Source organism: Sebastes umbrosus, chromosome 16 (assembly GCF_015220745.1).
Source record: "Sebastes umbrosus isolate fSebUmb1 chromosome 16, fSebUmb1.pri, whole genome shotgun sequence".
Taxonomy (NCBI): domain Eukaryota; kingdom Metazoa; phylum Chordata; class Actinopteri; order Perciformes; family Sebastidae; genus Sebastes; species Sebastes umbrosus.
Genome location: NC_051284.1, coordinates 18,879,332 through 18,898,600, shown reverse-complemented (window position 1 = coordinate 18,898,600; position 19,269 = coordinate 18,879,332). Strand labels below are relative to the sequence as shown.

Below are 19,269 nucleotides of genomic sequence, written 5' to 3'. Positions count from 1 at the left end.
CGTTGGCTAATCCCTCTGCACTGATCAGCTGGGCCACGCATCCAGTACGGGACAGGACAGGGACAGGGGCAGATAGGGGCGGGACGCTCCCTGTGTGTATGTGTGTGTGTCTGCATGTGTGTGTGCGTGCGTGTGAGGTGGGGGGTGGTGTCGACCAGAAAGCATAAATTGAAGCCCGTGCCTTCGTCTCGGCGCAGTGTGTCTGTGTGTGAGCCAGTTGCCTGTTCCTCCTCGTCCGTCCATCCCTTATCTCTGTCCTCCTTCTTCCTCCTCCCTTGGATCCTTATACATATATACCTTCCCGGCTTATATATGTATATTTTACATCTTGGGCTTTTTTTGTCTTCCTTTTTGGTTTTGTCTTGATCCAAATGGATTTTTCTAATGGTGGTGACTGGGTAGAATTTAGTTTTTTTTCCTGCTTCCTCTTCCCCCCTGACTGCATGCGTGACACCTGCCTGCCTCCCGTCCCTTCAGCCCCCTTGTCCGCCATCCCACCACCACCACCACCACCACCACCACCACCACCCCCCGTGTGCCTGCTCCCCTGCTCTTCCCGACCCACAAGGACCTTCACAGGATGGAGCTGCGCAAGCTACAACTACAGCAACAATAACAAAACCAGGACCAAAGGACCTGAAAGGAGGAAATACTCTGCAGCTCCTCTGCTATTTTTCGCCTCGTCTTTAGGGATGTATTTGATCTGAGAAAACCCTATTCTGCTTGTGCTATATGGTAGTATTCTATAGGCAAAAAATATATAGACGCAGCGGTCAAGAGTTTGAAAAGAAAGGGATTTTTAAATGTAACTGGATGTGAGTCTTTGCTTTTTTGCCATACATCACTATTTGCTAAATTATTTGTGTATGTAATCAGAGGATGGAGACTGTTGTTATTTAGATTCCTGTATTCCAGTCTGTACATGGCTATGGTTACATGCGCAGAGTGCACACAGAGAGAGAGAGAGAGAGAGACAGAGAGAGAACAGTAGAGATGGAGAGTAGGAGGGAGGGAGAGAGGGAGGGTAAAGGGGGAGATAACGACACAGCTTTACCAACTGTAATGAAGAACTGCTTGGTCTGATTAAACCGAACCAAGCTCTTAACCAGGAGCAGCGGAGGCAGCGCTATCTATGGCGAGGATGAAGCATAGCGGCGCATCGCAGTGTGCACTCATAAATATCTAGTCGTCATCCTTTGTTTTGCTCTGAGGGGGAAGATGGTCTGCAGGAATGGTAGCAATCAGGTAGCTGGGCTGCTGCTCTCTTTATGGTGCAACAAAGGTAGCGTTGCTCGCTCGCTCTCTCTCACTCCCTGTCTCTCTCTCTGTGCTCTCTCCTCTCTGTGGTGCTTTTTTAATGATGTATACAGGAGAATGCCTTAATGGTGCGAATGCTGCTTTGATGATGTATTTTTCTTTATTTGTTCACATTTTGTTGCTGCTTTTCTTGCACATGCATGCATTTACACACTCTGGGCTGAGGAATCACAATGTCATTGGCTTGTATCATGTATGTTTCCCCCCCCCCCCTACTGTATTGTCTGTATAGAAAACCTGTTTTCATTGCAAAGGGAGCTGGCGTGGGATTAGCATGCAATGTACTTTGACGTGTGAAAAAGGACCGCATAGCCGCCTCTGAGCCCACAGGGAGGAGAGATCACAGGTGAGGAGAGAGGAAAGTCAAACAGGGATGGACTGACGAAATGTACAACGTTAGGGATGCACTTTTTAAAGATTGAGACAGTGTTTAGCAGTCTCAATTTCTATAGTGTTCATGTTGAAAATTGCTGTATAGGACGTGAATACAAAGGAGGGAAAGTGTTGCTAAACGTGCGGTAAGCCACAGAGGAGAACAGGATGTGATGAGGAGGAACATTGTGGGAAGTTTGGGTTTGAGCTCTTTGTGTTCACAGTGGACCTTGATTTAATTTCAATACAATTAAGGCACGCGGTGAATGCCAAGAGAGAAGCCACAGTCCTCGCTCACCTGAGAGACCAGCACACAGGACAGGAGTGTGGCGCTGATAACCACACAGATGGATGGTCGCTATACAATCCTATGAGATTAACAAGCAACGGCATTAGAGAAACGGAAGGAGAAGCGTTAGCCAAAGAGGTAACAGAGCCGTGACCTAAGGCATGTGCACAGATCATTTAGAGAGAGACATACAGGAAACATAGAAGGCACCAGTCTAAGTAATATACTGGTTTCCATAATGACAGAACAGACAAGAGCCGTAGGCAACCTACCGGTGTCGGTCCTGCGGCCAAATGGACAGAGGGATCACACCAGGGGGATTCGCCATGTGGTGACAGAGGGCCACTTCAAAGGTCTCTGTGTTTACGCATGAGCGTGCACTTGTCCTGTCTGAGAGGAAGATGGAAAAACAGGATGAGAATGCTAGAAGAGCATCATGTGCTGCTGTAGGAGAAAAGGCAATAATGTCCTAAATCATTCTCATGCATGCTGATTATATTTCCATCACCATGCACACTTGAAAAAAAAAAAACGGCTTTGCACTTTATTTTAAATTATAAATTAAATTTTTGTTTGTGGGTTTCAATACTACGCCTTTGTTTGTGTTTTTGTTCTGCAAAAAAAAAGTCTCAATAAAGAAGTCATTTCTATTTGTATTTGTATCTTTAAGTGGTGTTTCTTTTCAAAGTAAAAAAAAAGGCCCAAAGCACATCATGTGTGATTTAAATAATGAGCTTCTACTCCTATAATCACAGAGCTGCATCAAATGCTTCAAGCTGTAAATCGCTGTAGGCGATCAAGAGATGTGAGTTGACCTACATCTCAGATGATGGAGGCGGAATATGCAAAAAAAAAAAAAAAAAGAAATCGTGGATTTTTTGGTCAGATTTCTTTTGGTGTATTTTACTTACTGTTGTAGATTTAATTCTACATTTTTTCAGTCTTTTCAAAATATAACTATAAATATGTGTAGGAAGAATTGGTAAATTAATCACAAAAACAACATCATAGCATCATAGTAAGTACAAGATTTAGAGATTTTAAGATAAACGCAAAAGGCAGCATCGATATTAAGTCTGTATGGTTCTTTATAGTTTCGTATACCAACATTTCATTATTGCCTGTCATCTCACAAAATTAGAGCGTGCAGAGGGCAAGTGTGCCACATATGTTGAGACAGAGGTCATCGAGGCCCCTTCGCCTCGTGTCTACACATTATGCATGTTCAAAACTCTCAATAGAATTGGGACACTGGGAGAAATGAGGGGGTCATACTCAATATGTCAACAGTGCGGGACCCCTGGCGATGGTGAGCAGGTGACCGCCATCACCAACCCCCCTCTTCACGTGCTAAAAACACTCATCATCATGACATATTCTTTTTCTTAAATTGCCTGTTTTTTTTATACTGGTTTTAGTTATGTTGCAAAATTGTGCTGATAAATTGGTGACAGGTGTGGAATAGGAAGGGCATTTTGTCCATGTTAAAAAATAAATAAAAAATAAATAAATAAAAAAAATTGTGACATATAAGGAACTTACAATAGCCAAGGCCTAGTATTTGTAAAATACAAATAAAATATGATGAATTGACTTATATGTTTTTTTCTTTTAATATAAAGCAGTCAAAAGCTATTGTCCTATACATATATTTTTCTTTTGAATATTAGAGGCAGGCTTTCCGAAACAAAACGGCCGAGAAGAAATCTAATTTAGTCATGTAAATAGAGGTCGGGTTGGCGACATGGTGAAGCGTCACTAATGGAAGAAAGAGATGGATGCCTTATGATAATGAGGGGGAAAATAAAGCAGAACCATGACCTTGCAGTGCGATATGAACCTGCACAGACACCTAATGTGTATAGCTGAACAATACATATACAGAACAAAATGCAATAGGCAAATATTGCAAATATATATCCTTATATATGATTTCAGAAATGCAAGGTCGCAGAGTGTAATATTTGAAATGTTGTGCAAGTAATATAGCTCTTAAATTAGTCAGTGCAAAAATAGGATATACCCAGTGGATTGTTATAAAGCCATTTTATATTGTTTTTACGTATATATTCTGTCTAATTTGAGAGCTGGTCACACTGAACATCTTTAAAGTGCTTCTAAAAGATTTGTAAACAGGCACATCTGGCTGTAGGTGTTTTGAATGTTGATGAATGTTTTTTTTTTTGATACCTTTATGATTTTGAAATTTGCTCTTTGTCTTCGTTTTCAATTGTTATGTTTGTTTTATGTCTGCAACTGTGTAACTGTGGTGCTGCCTATCTTGGCCATGCAGGACACTCTTGGAAAAGAGATTTTTAATCTCAATGAGTTTTTACTCCTGGTTAAATAAAGGTTAAATAAAAAATTATTATGTGTGAATTACAGCCTATACCACACACACACACACACACACACACACACTAAGAGGGAGGAATTTCTCCTCTCACCACTGCAGGGCAACTTATTCTGTTTCTCCATCTCCTCTTTAGCTCTGAGATGTGAGTGCTGCTGACCTCCTCTTCCTGGCATTCAACCCCCTCCACCACCACCTCCTCCACCACCTCCTCCTCCTCCTCCACTTTCTCCCCATGGTCCCATTTCCCTTTCTTCTCCTCCCTCCATCGTCTCGGTGGCTGTATGTATGCGTCCTCTCTCTCTCTCTTTTATGGCCGTTCATTTGCATCCCAGGAGGGGTTAAAAGGCGTCCCCAGAGAGACGCGCAGATAAGGGTCACAGGAGATCCCCTCGAGGCAGCGTGTTTGCCACGCACCCTCTACGCAGACACGACACGTGCCGTCCAACCCCCCCTCTAGACACCCCTCCCCGCCTCCCACCCCCACACACACGCACTTCTTCAACCCCAAAAAGCTGAGTGATGCTCGCCCTTTATCCCCTCAGTATAGCCCACATCACCATGAGCCAAAGTTTGGCAGCTCTAGTCTTTCTTTCTTTGTTATAGGCTCCATTCTGTCATGACATTATTATATTAGGGGGGTCATCGTTGAGTACAGGCTCTGGTTATATGCAGGCCTTAGACTCCATCAGTTTTATATATAGAGAAGGGAAGTCATAATTTGGACTTTAAGTATAAAATCTGAATAAACCACTTTATGGGACAATTTCAAGTGAATTTAAGTTATTATTTGATCATAAATTCAGAGTTTATTGAATCCCCAAATCTTTGACATGCAGATTAAAAGCATGGATTGGATTTTTTTTTATTGATTTATAAGCTTGAATATTATATTTAATGTTTGTAAACAATGTGTAAACAAACCTAACAGCTTTGCTTATTATTGTCGATTGTAAGTTATTGAAAATAAATAAATAAATAAATAAATAAATAAATAAAGGGTTTTATTTGGGCAGGAGGTTGTTATTAATTTCTCATTTATAAGCTGTGATTTTATGGCTCAGGTAAATCCGAAATTTAGTAAATTCCATCCGTGTGTTTTAATAGCCTACCTCCTCCTGCACTTAAAGGCCACACAGACCCATCAAATAGCAAGCATGTAAAACCACACAGCCGAATAATTATGCTTTTATACCTTTGACTGATGAGAGGCAGCTTTTAGGGTTATTTAAAAACAACCAATAAAACATATTCTACTCGCCGGATGTACAGAAGGCCTTAATGCAGCATGGACCAGTTTAGGAGCCCCCATGGACCGCCGGCTGAAGAGCGTCAGAGCGTCAGAGCGTCTCCTCTAGTCCGGATAGAAGATGAGCTGCAGTAAAGAGTGCTGTGTCTCTCTCTAGTGGACAATACCTTCATTACAACCACACTGACGACGAGAGAAAATGGCGGATTGCAGATCATTTCCTGAAGTCATTAGTAGGCCTACACACACACACACACACACACACACACACACACACACACACACACACACACACACACACACACACACACACACACACACACACACACACACACACACACACACACACACACACACACACACACACACACACACACACACACACACACACACACACGCAGGTACACATGATGGGATAGGCATTTAAACATTTTCCACTTTAAAAGTGTGCTATAGCCTAGATATTACTGTCAAATACATATTAAAGTCTCTTATGCAAAACTAAGGTGATTTTTTTCAGAGGTGTTGTACTGCAACAAAACAAATGAAGTACAGCATGGTTAAACAGTTTCTATGTTCTGAGTGCTTTAAAGGGACTGTATGCAAGTTTTCACACGTAGTTTTATTAAATCATTCTTTATTGCCAATGTGTGAACAGGCTGTAACCTTAAAAAAAATGAGACCTTGCATGACTTTCTGGGTTTCCTCCATCAGCCTTTTAATGTGAAGAATGCAGGATGGTTTTTTTTTTCTGGGAAAATCCAACGGATGCGACATCGTGCGAACTTGCGAGTGCCTTTTACTCTCTTCAGCTCCAATTCAGGGCTGACAATGTGCAATGATAGCCACTACCACAACTCAGACTCCGACACAAACTCCAAGGAAGCACAAAAAAACAGTTATGTCTGTTAAACAGGAATGTGATCGACGTCTGGGGGGAAAACTAGGATTAACATCGGTGCGCCCTTCGACTCATGGAGGGACCTTCATTTGGTTTTGGGTATCAAAACGAGCCCTGAGCTGGCATTGGACAGGTAAGCTAACTTTACTGCCAAGCATGTGAAACATATAGTGATATAATGTGGTTTTAGCTGTCGATCAGTCTCATGTGTGCCGCCGCACTGTTTTGACCGATGCTCGCTCACGTCAGGACGCTGAGTTTCGTTGACTTGACTGCCACAGGTGATAACAGTTAACAAGCTCTTTCTGATTCTTACATACAGCCCCTTTAAGGAAAAGTAGACAGGTACAACAAGCCACCCATGTGACTAAAGAAAACAAAAATCTAATGAGAACAACCCACACACCACTTTGTGGAGCATCTTTATTATGCCACAAATAAAAGCCAGTAGTTCTGAAAGAGGACCTTGCGTTTTTTTTTTGTTTGTTTTGTTTTTTTAAACTCACCAACAATGACATTCTGAAAATGGTGGAAGCTGATTGTGATATCATAGTATGTATGGTTGGCTGAGCAGTCAGAAATGGGAGTGTGGGGGGGGGCGGGGGACAAGGTGGGTTAGGAAAAATAGAGAGAGGTAAGAAATGCAGGTGAAAGTCAGGATGGGGAGTGGACGGGTTGAGTGTGAAGGTTAGCAGAAAAAAAACATTCATATACCCATCTGGGAAAAAGAAAAAGAGTGCACAGATGCGCTGCATGACAAAATTGCATTACACAGTCAAACAAGGGGAATGCACACCAGTTCTGCTGAATATACCACATTTATTACTTTTGAACTGATTAATAGAAAGAGTGGGGGCAAAGCCACTCGCATCACTGTCTTTAGAAAACGGAGGAAGGAGAGAAAACAAAAAAAAAGAAAGCAGCCCATAGCAACGATGAATTAACTTGTCCAAGAGAAAGAAAAAGAGGGTAAACTAAGTCCAATGAAGACTGTTAACAGAGGGCCCCAATTTTTTTTTTTTTTAGACCATAAAATTATACACTGAGCAAGGCTCATCAACTTAACATTTCTTCTGCTTTCAAACTCTTGAATCCCCCTTCCCTACTCTTCCTCTCCAGATCCTCCATGCCCTACCTTCCCCACACACTCCGTCCAACACATGCGAAAACAAAAATCAGAGGGCCATTCTGAACATCTGCAGTCCTCTCAAACAAAACATGGCGAGCATGTAGGAAACAGACTGAGCGTCGTTCACCCGATGAAAATCCACTGCGGAGGAAACTCCACTGGGTCCTGGTTGAAGATGCGAGCATCCTCAGAAGACGAGGGTGTGAGAGGAGGGGGTGGGTTTACAAAGAAAATGAGACAAACGCCGATTCTTGACTTTGGGACACTAATATAAGCCAACACTACAAACTTCTATTTGATTTGTGTGTTTGTTTTGAGAATTACAGACTTGCTCTTGGACCATAAAAACAGAGGATGATCCTTTCATTAAAAAAAAAGAAGGAAAAAGCAGCATACAAGGGGGGAAAGCATATGTAGTGGAATGGGGTGGGGCAAAAAAAAGATTTCACCTAAGGATGCTATGCATTTAGTTGTAGTCCTATGAATAATCGTTTCCTTTTCTTTTTACTACAAGTTCGAAGTAAGTCTTTAAAGTCAAAAGAAATCAAGAAAGTCTTCATTTAGTTTTTTTGTCCTTGGTTAATTCTTCACCCCTATTAGAATTTCTTAGAGAGATCTGGATGTAATGATGTAATGGGGTGGACAGGGCTTTAGGGGGGCCATTGCAGTCTTTTGACCAAAGCACCAACTGTTACTTGACTCGTCCCTGGCGCTCCTAGAACAAAGAAAAAGACAGGAAGTTACACACAACATACAAAAAAAATGTTTTTTTAAACTACAGTTGACCCAGATCCCAACACGTTTTTCAAGTTCATTATGTGATGAAGCATAACGCACACATCCCTTCCTAACTTCCCTTTTACTTACATTTACTCATTATGAAAAGGGAAAAACATGGCCAACAATAACAGACAGTTCAGATATACTGTAGTAACAGATACATGATCAACATTTATGAACTCTGAAAAGATTCCAAGCAGTATCTATCAAGTATCACAGTAACATGTAAACTGCTTCTGCATATTAGTGACAGATGAAGCCAGTTACCTGCAGCCTGTAATGACTCCTGTTGCTTGGGTTGCTGGGATATGGCTCACTGCCTTGGACCTCCACCTGTCACACAGAAGAGGAGGGAAAAACTCAGTGTAACTGGGACAGACAAGTCACTTTACTCAAATCAGATCTTTTGTCACAAAATTTGACTAAAAAGATTACTTAGAAACCAGTCTTATCAAAATCCTCTGGAACAGCAGATACAAGTGTTGATAAGTCTGTCAAACTTTGCATTAACCACACCACGTCATGATAAAGACCCTAAAATACAGATTACAACTCTGCCTACAGACATCACACACGCATTAGGTACAAACATGCCAAATCTAAAACCTTTTCACATAATATATTAACCAATTATTAATCTAAAACGACCAAGTCTTACTTGAATTAACAATATGTGCTCTGGAAGAGTCATTTGAAGTTTCATATACTGAAAGATCTAATCTCTTTTAACCATCACTATGCTGTCAATAACATAGTCACAAGTCACTTAAGGTTCTCATGTGTGGTTGTCGAGAATACAACACCTCTTAAGATACATTATTCATTAGTTTTGAAAACTGTTGGTTAGGCTTAAGATTTTGTGCATACATAAGCCTCTAAAATGTGATGAAAATCACAGTTTCCTCACATTTCTTAAATGAATACCTGAAGAGAACATAGAGCTGTACAAATGCAAAATACTTCTATGAATAAGTTATTATATAAATTATAGTTGCTACATTCATTTATGTACATATGTCATGCTTAAGTTTGAGAAAGCAAGCAGCGTTCCTAACAATCTGTAATGTGAACAAAATATTTTAAAACTCATTTGTTTCTAGATCTCATATGTGCTGGCTTTTAAGCGCCAAACAGAAACCTTTAACCAACACATTGTGTCGCTTTCACACTATGCTTTCAAAAGCATACCTCAAATATACAAAGATACAGTGGAGTAAATATAAAGATCCAACTAAAACAGCTCTTGGCATGAACCCACTAAAATCAACAGACTGGAAGATAAATGTTTATATATATCTACAGAATAAAACAAGCTTTTCTATATCTAATAGCAAGTAGGCAAAAAATGGCAATTAAGGTTAACGAGCTGTTGTGTTTAGGGAAGGTAAGTCAATATTATGTTGTGCTACATGCTTTGCCCTTAATTTGTAGAATGTGTAATACAGTGCTGCAGGACACCAAAGCCCAGTATTAAACAGTACCTTTTTCACAATAAGAAATGCGATAAAGCATTACTACAATATAGGGCTGGGCAATATATCAATAGTGATATGAGACTAGATGTCATCTAATATTTTGGATATTGTAATATGGTATAAGTGTTGTCTTTTCTTGGTTTTAAAAGGGATGAATTACAGTAAAGTGATGTCATTTTCTGAAGTTAACAGACCGTTCTAGCTGTTCTATTATTTGCCTTTACACACATTACTGATAGTCTTATCAAAAATCTCATAGTCTAAATATTTAGTGAAAGCATCAATAGTCAACCCTACAATATCAATAGAGGTATTTGGAAAAATAAATATATTTTTATATTTTCTCCATATCGCCCAGCCCTACTACATCATGAGCTGCAATACACATTTGCTCTATTTTTGTTCCTCATGTTGATGCTGACAGTTCAACACCAAATAAGCTAAACAGATTTCATTGAATACCACAATGTGTGTTCAGACATAAGGTATAAAAAAGACATTTCACATATCTACAGGAAGCTGCATAACGAGTATGTGTTGAAGATAGGAACAGATACACGATAAGACTATCAATATTAATAGGGCTGCCCTTGACCAAAGAAATTCTTAGTCAAATAACACTCATACAATTGTTTCGACTTATCGATTAGTTGATATAATCGTCAGATCTGTAAAACTGAGTTTCTCCACAAAGAATCACATAAAAGCACCAGTTTAAATCTAGTGATTCCCAGCGATATGCTCATAAGTTTCTTGGAAATTAGTCATTCAGGATGAAAAGGCAATAAAAAAAATGACTAATCGACTAAAGAAATCTTAGTAGAATAAGCAAAACAATCTATTAGTCGACTAAGAAATTAAACTAAACCATAATACAAACCAATTGATTCAATTTTCAGATATATTCTCATGTAATCCTCTGACTATTTCCATTTCATGATGTTACTTTTGAGTGCATATCACCAGGTAAAATTAATTCTGGTGTTCATTCTTCTGTCTGTTATTCTGTTTTAAAGCAGAGCAATACACTTAGTGATAAAACAGGTAAAACAAGGCCACAGTGAAAAACTGAAGAGAAAGAAAATTCACAAAATATCCTGTGTATAATCACACTGAATTCTGATACTCCAGTTGTAAATCCTTGAGATGTTCCTGAATTCCTTTGTAATGCAAAACGAAAGGTTGTACATGCACACGCACATCCAAACCGGCTTCACGTCGCACCTTTTTCAATAGAAGTTAAAGCAGAGCACTCTTTTTCATTCATCCGTTTTATCATTCACTTTATTCAACAGTGACTTCGTTACCTTTTTCACACACTCTTCCTCTTCCTGACGCTTCTCGTAGTGAGAAAAGTCATCGAAGATGGAAGTGGTGTGTTTATATCCAGCGATGATCTTTAGCACCTGCCTGGCCTTGTCCAGTGGTACCTCCTGTGTGTCCCGAGAGTTGGTCACTGGCTTGTTTTCGTTGTTCTCAAGTCGAATGTGCCGTAGCTGACTGTTGGGAACGTCCTTAACAAAGATCCAGCGCACATCAAAACGACCCTTCCACTTGTCCTGTGACCACACGCCAGCAGACGTGTTGTAGTCCACGGGTGAGCGCATCTCTGCTACGCCACAGAAGTGACCACTCCCATTGACACTGAACAGAAGATAGAGCGGCCCTTTGCCACCCAATGAGCGGTAAGCTGCATCAAGCCTCTTGTTGCCGTGCTCCGTGCTGCACCAGATGTTGTACTTGATGGAGCGATGGATGTCATCCTCGGAGTAACTCTTGATGATAAACACCCTGCCCTGCTTGGGATTCCAGTCAAAGTCCTTGGGGTTATAATTGTTGACCATGCGCAACTTCTCTAAGACTGGGTGAGGCTCAGAGGGGACCCCAGGAACCGCACCCACACCAGAGGAAGTGGGAGGAGACTGGCCTGTACCACTCCCACTGCCATCCCCAAATCCATTGGCCCGGTTCCGTGGAGGGACCCAACGAGTAGGTTGAGAAGGTTGCTGTTGTTGGCTTGGAGGAGGAGGACCCTGGGAGAGAGGAGGCTGGGGCATCTGAGCCATACCTGGTTGCCCACCGGGTGGAAGCTGATGCTGCCCCATCTGGGAAACGGGGGCTACCAGCTGTCCATTGCTGAGGGGCATTTGTGGGTTCCCTCCAGCGGTAGCTCCGGGCTGTGGAGAAGCCTGATTGGGCGGCTGCCCGTTGCTGGGAATAGAGGGGACCTGCTGAGGGGTGGCGGCTTTAGGCATGGTGCCCTTGTTGTCCCAAGTGCCGATGTCCATGTTGTGTTTAATGGGCGGAGGAGGCAAATTGGCACCGGCCATGCCACCCTTGGTTTTCAGCTTGGGTTGAGGCTTGGCTGGCTTGCTGGCAATATCGGCCCAGGAGGCGGGCTTGGCAGGGGCAATTGAGACGGGAGGCATGATGGGAGGTCCTACAGATGATACAGGGCCAAGGGGACCCCCGCCAGGTAAGCCAGAGCCAACCACCTTAGGAGCCATGTCCCCGTTACCACCAGGAGCGGCACCACCGATCTTAAGCCCCGCCATGCCCTGGTCAAGGCTGTTCATACCAGGTGCCTTGTTCAGGGGCTCGTTGGCAGCAGGTGCAAACGGGGACTGTCCATCGATCATGGCACCCCCAAGTGAGCTGGGAGCATAGGCATAGCTGCTGCTGTAGCCAGAGCTCTGCGGTGTCGCCGACTGTCCCTGAGAGCTGTTATTGCCCCATGCCGAGAAGTCGATGCCACTGGGGAAGAAGTTGAATCCATGCTGACCCAGGAAAGGGTTGTTCCCCAGGGGACCTGGCTGGCCAAACATAGCGTCCGGGAGGTAGTGGGGCTCCCCATTGCTCAACTGTCCATAGGAGGCCAGGTAAGGCATAGGAGGGTCCCCACCTGTGGACCATGCTGCCTCGTTTAAGGAGTAGGAAAATCCTATGGAGGGGCTGTAGTAGCTGGGCATGTACGAGTCCGACATGGCCGTATAGGCATTGCTCTAAATAGAAAAATAATTTGTTTTAGTGACAAGAGGTAAAAAAAAACAAAAATCAATTCTTTGCAACAACATACTCAAACTTAATAGATAAAAGATTATTATATAAATATATTGTTAACATAATCTTCTGTTTGATATGTTTTATACCTTGTTCTTGCAGATCCAAAAAGTCAGACCAAGATAAAATGAGCAAATATAATGAATTATTGTCATAAACCAAAGATTCACCACACTAATAATGCTTCCTGAGTATCCCTCCTCCGACCTGATCTGTAAATGCACAGCACTGAACTACTTCCACAGCAAGTCTCTTTAACAAAAGAATGGTGCATTCTTCTGAGTGGAGGAAAATACAGGCTCCATTATTTTCTTCTACAGCCCACTTCACAGACAAGTGTGTCCGTTACTACACAAAATCCATCTAATGAATAGAAATAAAATCCAGAGCCACTGAAAACTTGACAATCAACAAAAGTGCTAATTCCTGCTGCACATCATTAAGGTCTTCCTGTATTCCCTCAGTAATGCAAAAGGCATGGATGTGCACACATAAAAAAAGAGGCCCAGAGGCCACTAAAACAAGTGTGCATACATTATTAATCTTCTGGTAGAGAAATATCTTCAAGTTGTTACCAAACAGCCACATCAATAATACTCTTCTCTCTTAACCTCCCAGGCTTATTTAATAATAACCTGGATGATGCCACATCTCAAACATAGCAACCAAAAATACATTATACCAAGGTAACATGAAACGTCAATATTAGGGATGTCAGTATCAGGATCAATCAAGGCATTTATAAATTGACCCAGGCGATACAGGCCATCATTACAGTTGACTCTGGATATGTGCTACTTATTGTAGGAATTAAACTACCTTTTTCTTGGATATACTTAAATGTCTGTACAAAGACAAAAAAAATCAATGCACTCTTAAAAATAACAAGCCAAATACTGAAGTCCAGGTTGAAGTTACAACCTGTTGATTTTATCTCTGAATTCCATTTCATTCATTAGAGACATAGATTGAAAGATGTATGATTAATCAAGAACAAAAGAAATCTAATTTGAGGCTGCTTCAGTGTTTGATAATAAAAGTGGTTCAACTGAAAAGCAGCACCTGTCGGCAAAAACGCCGGTCAATAAAAGCTTACCTGTCTGGCCTGAGTATTCAGGTAAGGCTCAAACTCATCGTCATTCAAAGTATCCTTTTGGGTCACAGCTCCGTTTTGCACTGAAAAGAACAAAAAACACTGATGTAAACAGACGATACATACAGGTTTGTGCGATCTACAGAGATGCGAGTCATCAGATGTGTCGTATTGTCTGGTAACTTTATGTCAGACTCATCACCACTTGTTACATAACGAAACCACTCCTTGCTATTATTGATGAGTGACACAGGAAATGCCACTAGGATGAGAATGATAAGACATCCCGTACTATGATAATAATAAAAGGCTTCAGATTACACAACGTAATCTTGCACATAAGGATGAATCAGCCCCAGTGAAGAATTTAATATACTGGTTATATATATATATATATAAATATTGACATTCAGATTCTCTCATCAAAATATACAAATTTAGGATCGGTTATGCCATTAGTGGCATTTTTCCAGAGCAGATTTAATGCATGTTTTAATGCAGTTGCACCAGTGGTTTGTTTTCACAAGTTTTGGAGTGATCCGTTATAGCTGATGTTGGCTGTGTTGTGCGACTCTTTGAGAGCAATTCAGGACATAAAAATGAATCAGCCCCAGTGAAGAATTGAATGCACTGGTTATATATTGGCACACTTAAGACATTCAGATTCTCTCATCAAAATATGCAAATTTAGGATTTAGGTTATGCCCATTTCCAGAACAGATTTAATGCATGTTTAATGCAGTTGCACCAGTGTTTCTGTGGTTTGTTTTCACAAGTTTTGGAGTGATCTGTTATAGCTGATGTTGCTGTTTTGGGTGACATAGGACTCCTTAAGCGCAATTCAGGACATGGAAAATGAATCAGCGCCAGTGAAGAATTGAATGCACTGGTTATATATTGGCACACTTAAGTCATTCAGATCATCAAAATAAGCAAATTTAGGATTTAGGTTATGCTATTAGTGGCATTTTTCCTGAGCAGATTTAATGCATGTTTAAATGCAGTTGCACTAGTGTCTCTGTGGTTTGTTTTCACAAGTTTTGGAGTGATCCCTTATAGCTGATATTGGGCGACTCTTTTGAGAGCAATTCAGCACATAAAAATGAATCAGCCCCAGTGAAGAATTGAATGCACTGGTTATATTAATGGCATTTCCAGAGCAGATTTAATGCATGTTTAGTGCATGTTTAATGCAGTTGCACCTGTGGTTTGTTTTCACAAATTTTGGAGTGATCCGTTATAGCTGATGTTGCTGTGTTGGGCGACATAGGACTATTTGAGAGCAATTCAGGACATGGAAGAATTGAATGCACAGGTTATATATTGGCACACTTATTCTGATTCTCTCATCAAAATATGCAAATTTAGGATTTAGGTTATTCCATTAGTGGCAGATTTAATGCATGTTTAATGCAGTTGCACCAGTGTATTCTGTGGTTTGTTTTCACAAGTTTTGCAGTGATCCGTTATAGCTGATGTTGCTGTGTTGGGTGACATAGGACTATTTGAGAGCAATTCAGGACATGGAAAATGAATCAGCCCCAGTGAAGAATTGAATGCACAGGTTATATATTGGCACACTTATTTGGATTCTCTCATCAAAATTTAGGATTTAGGTTATGCCATTAGTGGCAGATTGAATGCATGTTTAATGCAGTTGCACCAGTGTATTCTGTGGTTTGTTTTCACAAGTTTTGGAGTGATCCGTTATAGCTGATGTTGCTGTGTTGGGTGACATAGGACTCTTTGAGAGTAATTAAGGACATGGAAAATGAATCAGCCCCAGTGAAGAATTGAATGCACAGGTTATATATTGGCACACTTATTTGGATTCTCTCATCAAAATTTAGGATTTAGGTTATGCCATTAGTGGCAGATTGAATGCATGTTTAATGCAGTTGCACCAGTGTATTCTGTGGTTTGTTTTCACAAGTTTTGCAGTGATCCCTTATAGCTGATGTTGGCTGTGTTGGGCGACTCTTTGAGAGCAATTCAGCACATAAAAATGAATCAGCACCAGTGAAGAATTGAATGCACTGGTTATAGATTTAATGCATGTTTAATGCTGTTGCACCTGTGGTTTGTTTTCACACGTTTTGGAGTGATCCTTTATAGCTGATGTTGCTGTGTTGGGCGACATAGGACTCTTTGAGAGCAATTCAGGACATGGAAAATGAATCATCCTCAGTGAAGAATTGAATGCACAGGTTATATATTGGCACACTTTTTCTGATTCTCTCATCAAAATAATGCAAATTTAGGATTTAGGTTATGCCATTAGTGGCAGATTTAATGCATGTTTAATGCAGTTGCACCAGTGGTTTGTTTTCACAAGTTTTGCAGTGATCCCTTATAGCTGATGTTGGCTGTGTTGGGAGACTCTGAGAGCAATTCAGCACATAAAAATGAATCAGCACCAGTGAAGAATTGAATGCACTGGTTATAGATTTAATGCATGTTTAATGCTGTTGCACCTGTGGTTTGTTTTCACAAGTTTTGGAGTGATCCTTTATAGCTGATGTTGCTGTGTTGGGCGACATAGGACTCTTTGAGAGCAATTCAGGACATGGAAAATGAATCATCCCCAGTGAAGAATTGAATGCACAGGTTATATATTGGCACACTTTTTCTGATTCTCTCATCAAAATAATGCAAATTTAGGATTTAGGTTAAGCCATTAGTGGCAGATTGAATGCATGTTTAATGCAGTTGCACCAGTGGTTTGTTTTCACAAGTTTTGCAGTGATCCCTTATAGCTGATGTTGGCTGTGTTGGGAGACTCAGAGCAATTCAGCACATAAAAATGAATCAGCACCAGTGAAGAATTGAATGCACTGGTTATAGATTTAATGCATGTTTAATGCTGTTGCACCTGTGGTTTGTTTTCACAAGTTTTGGAGTGATCCTTTATAGCTGATGTTGCTGTGTTGGGCGACATAGGACTCTTTGAGAGCAATTCAGGACATGGAAAATGAATCATCCCCAGTGAAGAATTGAATGCACAGGTTATATATTGGCACACTTTTTCTGATTCTCTCATCAAAATAATGCAAATTTAGGATTTAGGTTAAGCCATTAGTGGCAGATTTAATGCATGTTTAATGCAGTTGCACCAGTGGTTTGTTTTCACAAGTTTTGCAGTGATCCCTTATAGCTGATGTTGGCTGTGTTGGGCGACTCTTTTGAGAGCAATTCAGGAACATGGAAAAGTAAAAATTATAACACACACAGGTTATTAAACACATGTTAAGATACATTACAATATGAACAAGCATGATGACGGCAAAAGCGCATAATATAGGCCCATTTGGACACAGGAAGACGTGTCATTCTGTGGGTTAACTTAGCTATAGCTTAGCACAGAGCTAGCACAGAGCTAGCACAGAGCTAGCACAGAGCTAGCTGCATGCAGGCAGTCAGTGCGCAGCGTCTCCATGTTAACGAGCGCCAAGAGTCCTTTCAACATGACGGACAGACTTTGGCTAACATTAGCCGTGAAAGGGATGTCAACCTGTAGCTTAACACTTGAACATACATGTTGTAAAGACAGAGTAGTGAAGAGTGTATGTTATAATACAGCGTCGCAGGTTGAACCAGGAAAAGGATGCTCGATGTGTGTATCATGTTTTAGCTTCAATGCTAACCCCTTACCTCACATCAGAGGATGTCAAAGGAAAGGCCGAAGAACAATCTTATGAAATCTTATTAAAGTGGTGTATAAAAAAGATTAAAATATAATATAAAAACACACAGCAGGGCCCATATTTTTTTGAGACGAGCTATCACATCCTGTAAGATGAAGAAAAACAGATTCACGCTCTCAAGTCGATTTGTTCCTTCTTACCTTTATTAGCTTGGCCTTTCGGTCTCTGGATTGGGTCCAGGTGATTCATGAAGGTTTGATTTATGAGAAGAGAGGAAGGGGAAAAATAGATGAAGCGATATATTTTTGCTCAGCCAGTCAGTTTCCCTTTTCTTTTTTTTTAGCAGGTGGTCCGGGCCTACTGAGAGCCACAGCCGCGGAGAGCCTCGGAGCTAGCTGAAGCTATCCGTCGCGATGCTGCTGCTGCTGCTTTGCTGACAAAATGTGGCCTCTCTCGTTAAATTCAGAAAATAATACCTCCTTTTACCTGTTCAAGAAGGCTGCTGGCTGACATGTCTCTTTTCCCCCCCTCGGAGCCTGTGTAAACTGTGTTTTTTACTCCTAAATAAAAGCTATTAGGAAGAGTTTCAACCCAATGCGCCCCTATCTTCTCTCTCTATATAGAGCCTGGTTTCTACACAATGGCGGGCTGCAGTTTGCTTGACAGACTCCTCAACATGGCTCTGCTCTGGGCGGCCCTCGACAACCACACCATGGACTTTATTTACTGAGGACAGGCGCCACCCAGCGGCGCGGAGGAGCGAGGGTTTAACCGGGGAGCAGACTTCAACACAACACCACCGGTCAATTATATAATAATATAATATAATATAATATAATATAATATAATTTAATATAATTTAATATAATATAATATAATATAATATAATATAATATAATATAATATAATATAATTTAATATAATATAATATAATATAATTTAATATAATATAATATAATATAATATAATATAATATAATATAATATAATATAATTTAATATAATATAATATAATATAATATAATATAATATAATTTAATATAATATAATATAATATAATATAATATAATATAATATAATATAATATAATATAATTTTATATCTACTCAGAGCAGCAAGGTAATATGGAATATTAAATAGATAATAAATAACACATCTACTTAAACATTGGTTTATAAACTATTCTAATTACGGACTGTAAATTATGTAAATTACCAAATTATTACCAAAATAATAAAAAAAATTTATACTTTTACGCAATTTACAGTTCGTAATTACAATAGTTTATAAACTAATTTTTAAGTAGATGAACTTATAGACAAACTCATTAAGTACACTAGGGAAAACAACTTCAACATTCAAAATTGAAATAAAAGTAAGAAAATAAATAATAATAATAATAATAATAATAAAAAGTTTTTTTGCACATTTTGTGTGCACATTTCTTTTTTTTTCATTAACTGGATTTTGTGCAGTTTTATATATGTGCAAATAAATAAAATATAATATAATACAATTTAATATCTACTCAGAGCAGCAAGGTAATATGGAATATTAAATATATAATAAATAACACATCTACTCAAACATTGGTTTATAAACTATTGT

General features: G+C 40.1%; 1 protein-coding gene and 1 long non-coding RNA gene across 2 annotated transcripts; both read right to left on the bottom strand.

Moving 5' to 3' along the window:
* Positions 1–1,521: 1,521 nt before the first annotated feature.
* LOC119504299 lies at positions 1,522–4,344 on the bottom strand. Its single transcript, XR_005210538.1, has 2 exons — positions 4,236–4,344; positions 1,522–4,188 (listed from the first exon to the last, which is right to left on the bottom strand). It is a non-coding gene; the product is annotated as an uncharacterized LOC119504299 (long non-coding RNA).
* Positions 4,345–6,890: 2,546 nt separating this feature from the next.
* Positions 6,891–18,386, bottom strand: ythdf2 (YTH N(6)-methyladenosine RNA binding protein 2). Its single transcript, XM_037746264.1, has 6 exons — positions 18,149–18,386; positions 17,863–17,887; positions 14,022–14,101; positions 11,173–12,867; positions 8,658–8,723; positions 6,891–8,325 (listed from the first exon to the last, which is right to left on the bottom strand). The coding sequence occupies exons 1-6, from the start codon at positions 18,173–18,175 to the stop codon at positions 8,302–8,304; spliced, it is 1,917 nt and encodes a 638-aa protein (XP_037602192.1). The 5' UTR covers positions 18,176–18,386; the 3' UTR covers positions 6,891–8,301.
* Between the last annotated feature and the right edge of the window lie 883 nt (positions 18,387–19,269).

What these genes read in the sequence shown, in the direction of transcription:
- ythdf2 (XM_037746264.1), bottom strand. Translation starts at nt 18,175, where the DNA reads ATGTCAGCCAGCAGCCTTCTTGAACAG. An exon ending in CCAGCAGCCTTCTTGAACAG is followed by an intron (nt 17,888 to 18,148) that starts GTAAAAGGAGGT and finishes GACCCAATCCAG; the next exon opens with AGACCGAAAGGCCAAGCTAA. An exon ending in AGGAAGAGTGTGTGAAAAAG is followed by an intron (nt 8,724 to 11,172) that starts GTAACGAAGTCA and finishes TCTGTGTGACAG; the next exon opens with GTGGAGGTCCAAGGCAGTGA.